This window comes from Seriola lalandi, unplaced genomic scaffold (genome assembly GCF_002814215.2).
Source record: "Seriola lalandi dorsalis isolate HSWRI2012SDOR001 ecotype SW California unplaced genomic scaffold, Sedor1 jcf7180002016358, whole genome shotgun sequence".
Lineage (NCBI taxonomy): Eukaryota > Metazoa > Chordata > Actinopteri > Carangiformes > Carangidae > Seriola > Seriola lalandi.
Window position 1 is genome coordinate 1 of NW_019487010.1, and position 758 is coordinate 758.

A 758-nucleotide genomic window follows, 5' to 3' on the forward strand; every position below is an offset into this window, starting at 1 on the left:
TCTGAGTCGACGCTGTAGAGAGATCATCCTGAAAATGAGCGGACGCGGCAAAACCGGTGGAAAAGCCAGAGCTAAGGCCAAGACCCGCTCCTCCCGGGCCGGGCTCCAGTTCCCGGTCGGCCGTGTTCACAGGCTGCTGCGCAAAGGAAACTACGCTCAGCGTGTCGGTGCCGGAGCCCCCGTCTACCTGGCGGCGGTGCTGGAGTACCTGACCGCTGAGATCCTGGAGCTGGCTGGAAACGCTGCCCGCGACAACAAGAAGACCCGTATCATCCCCAGACACCTGCAGCTGGCCGTCCGCAACGACGAGGAGCTCAACAAACTCCTGGGCGGAGTGACCATCGCTCAGGGAGGCGTGCTGCCCAACATCCAGGCTGTTCTGCTGCCCAAGAAGACCGAGAAGGCCGCCAAGTCCAAGTAAAGCCGCTGAACACAGCGACCCACTCAAAGGCTCTTTTAAGAGCCACCTACTCCTCTCACAAAGAGCAGCTTCCCTGTTTATTATTATTATTATTATTATTATTATTATTATTATTATTATTATTATTATTATTATACCCGCTGCACTCATCAGCTCTCTACTGTCTTCATACATGTGGCTCCTCTTTCTGTCTCTGCACCATCACCAGAAAACCTCATACAGACAATACAAATGAGAAGACTGGGAAATGTACAAGCAGCAGCAGCATAACTTCTGATGATATGATACATGAACCACAACACACACTACAGTCAGCCACTCTACACACCTGTGCTAC

The 758-nt window shown here is 52.1% G+C and overlaps 1 protein-coding gene across 1 annotated transcript; it reads left to right on the forward strand.

Annotated features, from left to right (window-relative positions):
• The first annotated feature begins 13 nt into the window (after positions 1-13).
• Positions 14-731, forward strand: LOC111645195 (histone H2A-like). The gene has a single exon (XM_023394294.2). It carries the CDS (start codon positions 35-37, stop codon positions 419-421), a length of 387 nt encoding a protein of 128 aa, XP_023250062.1. The 5' UTR covers positions 14-34; the 3' UTR covers positions 422-731.
• The last annotated feature ends 27 nt before the right edge of the window (positions 732-758 follow it).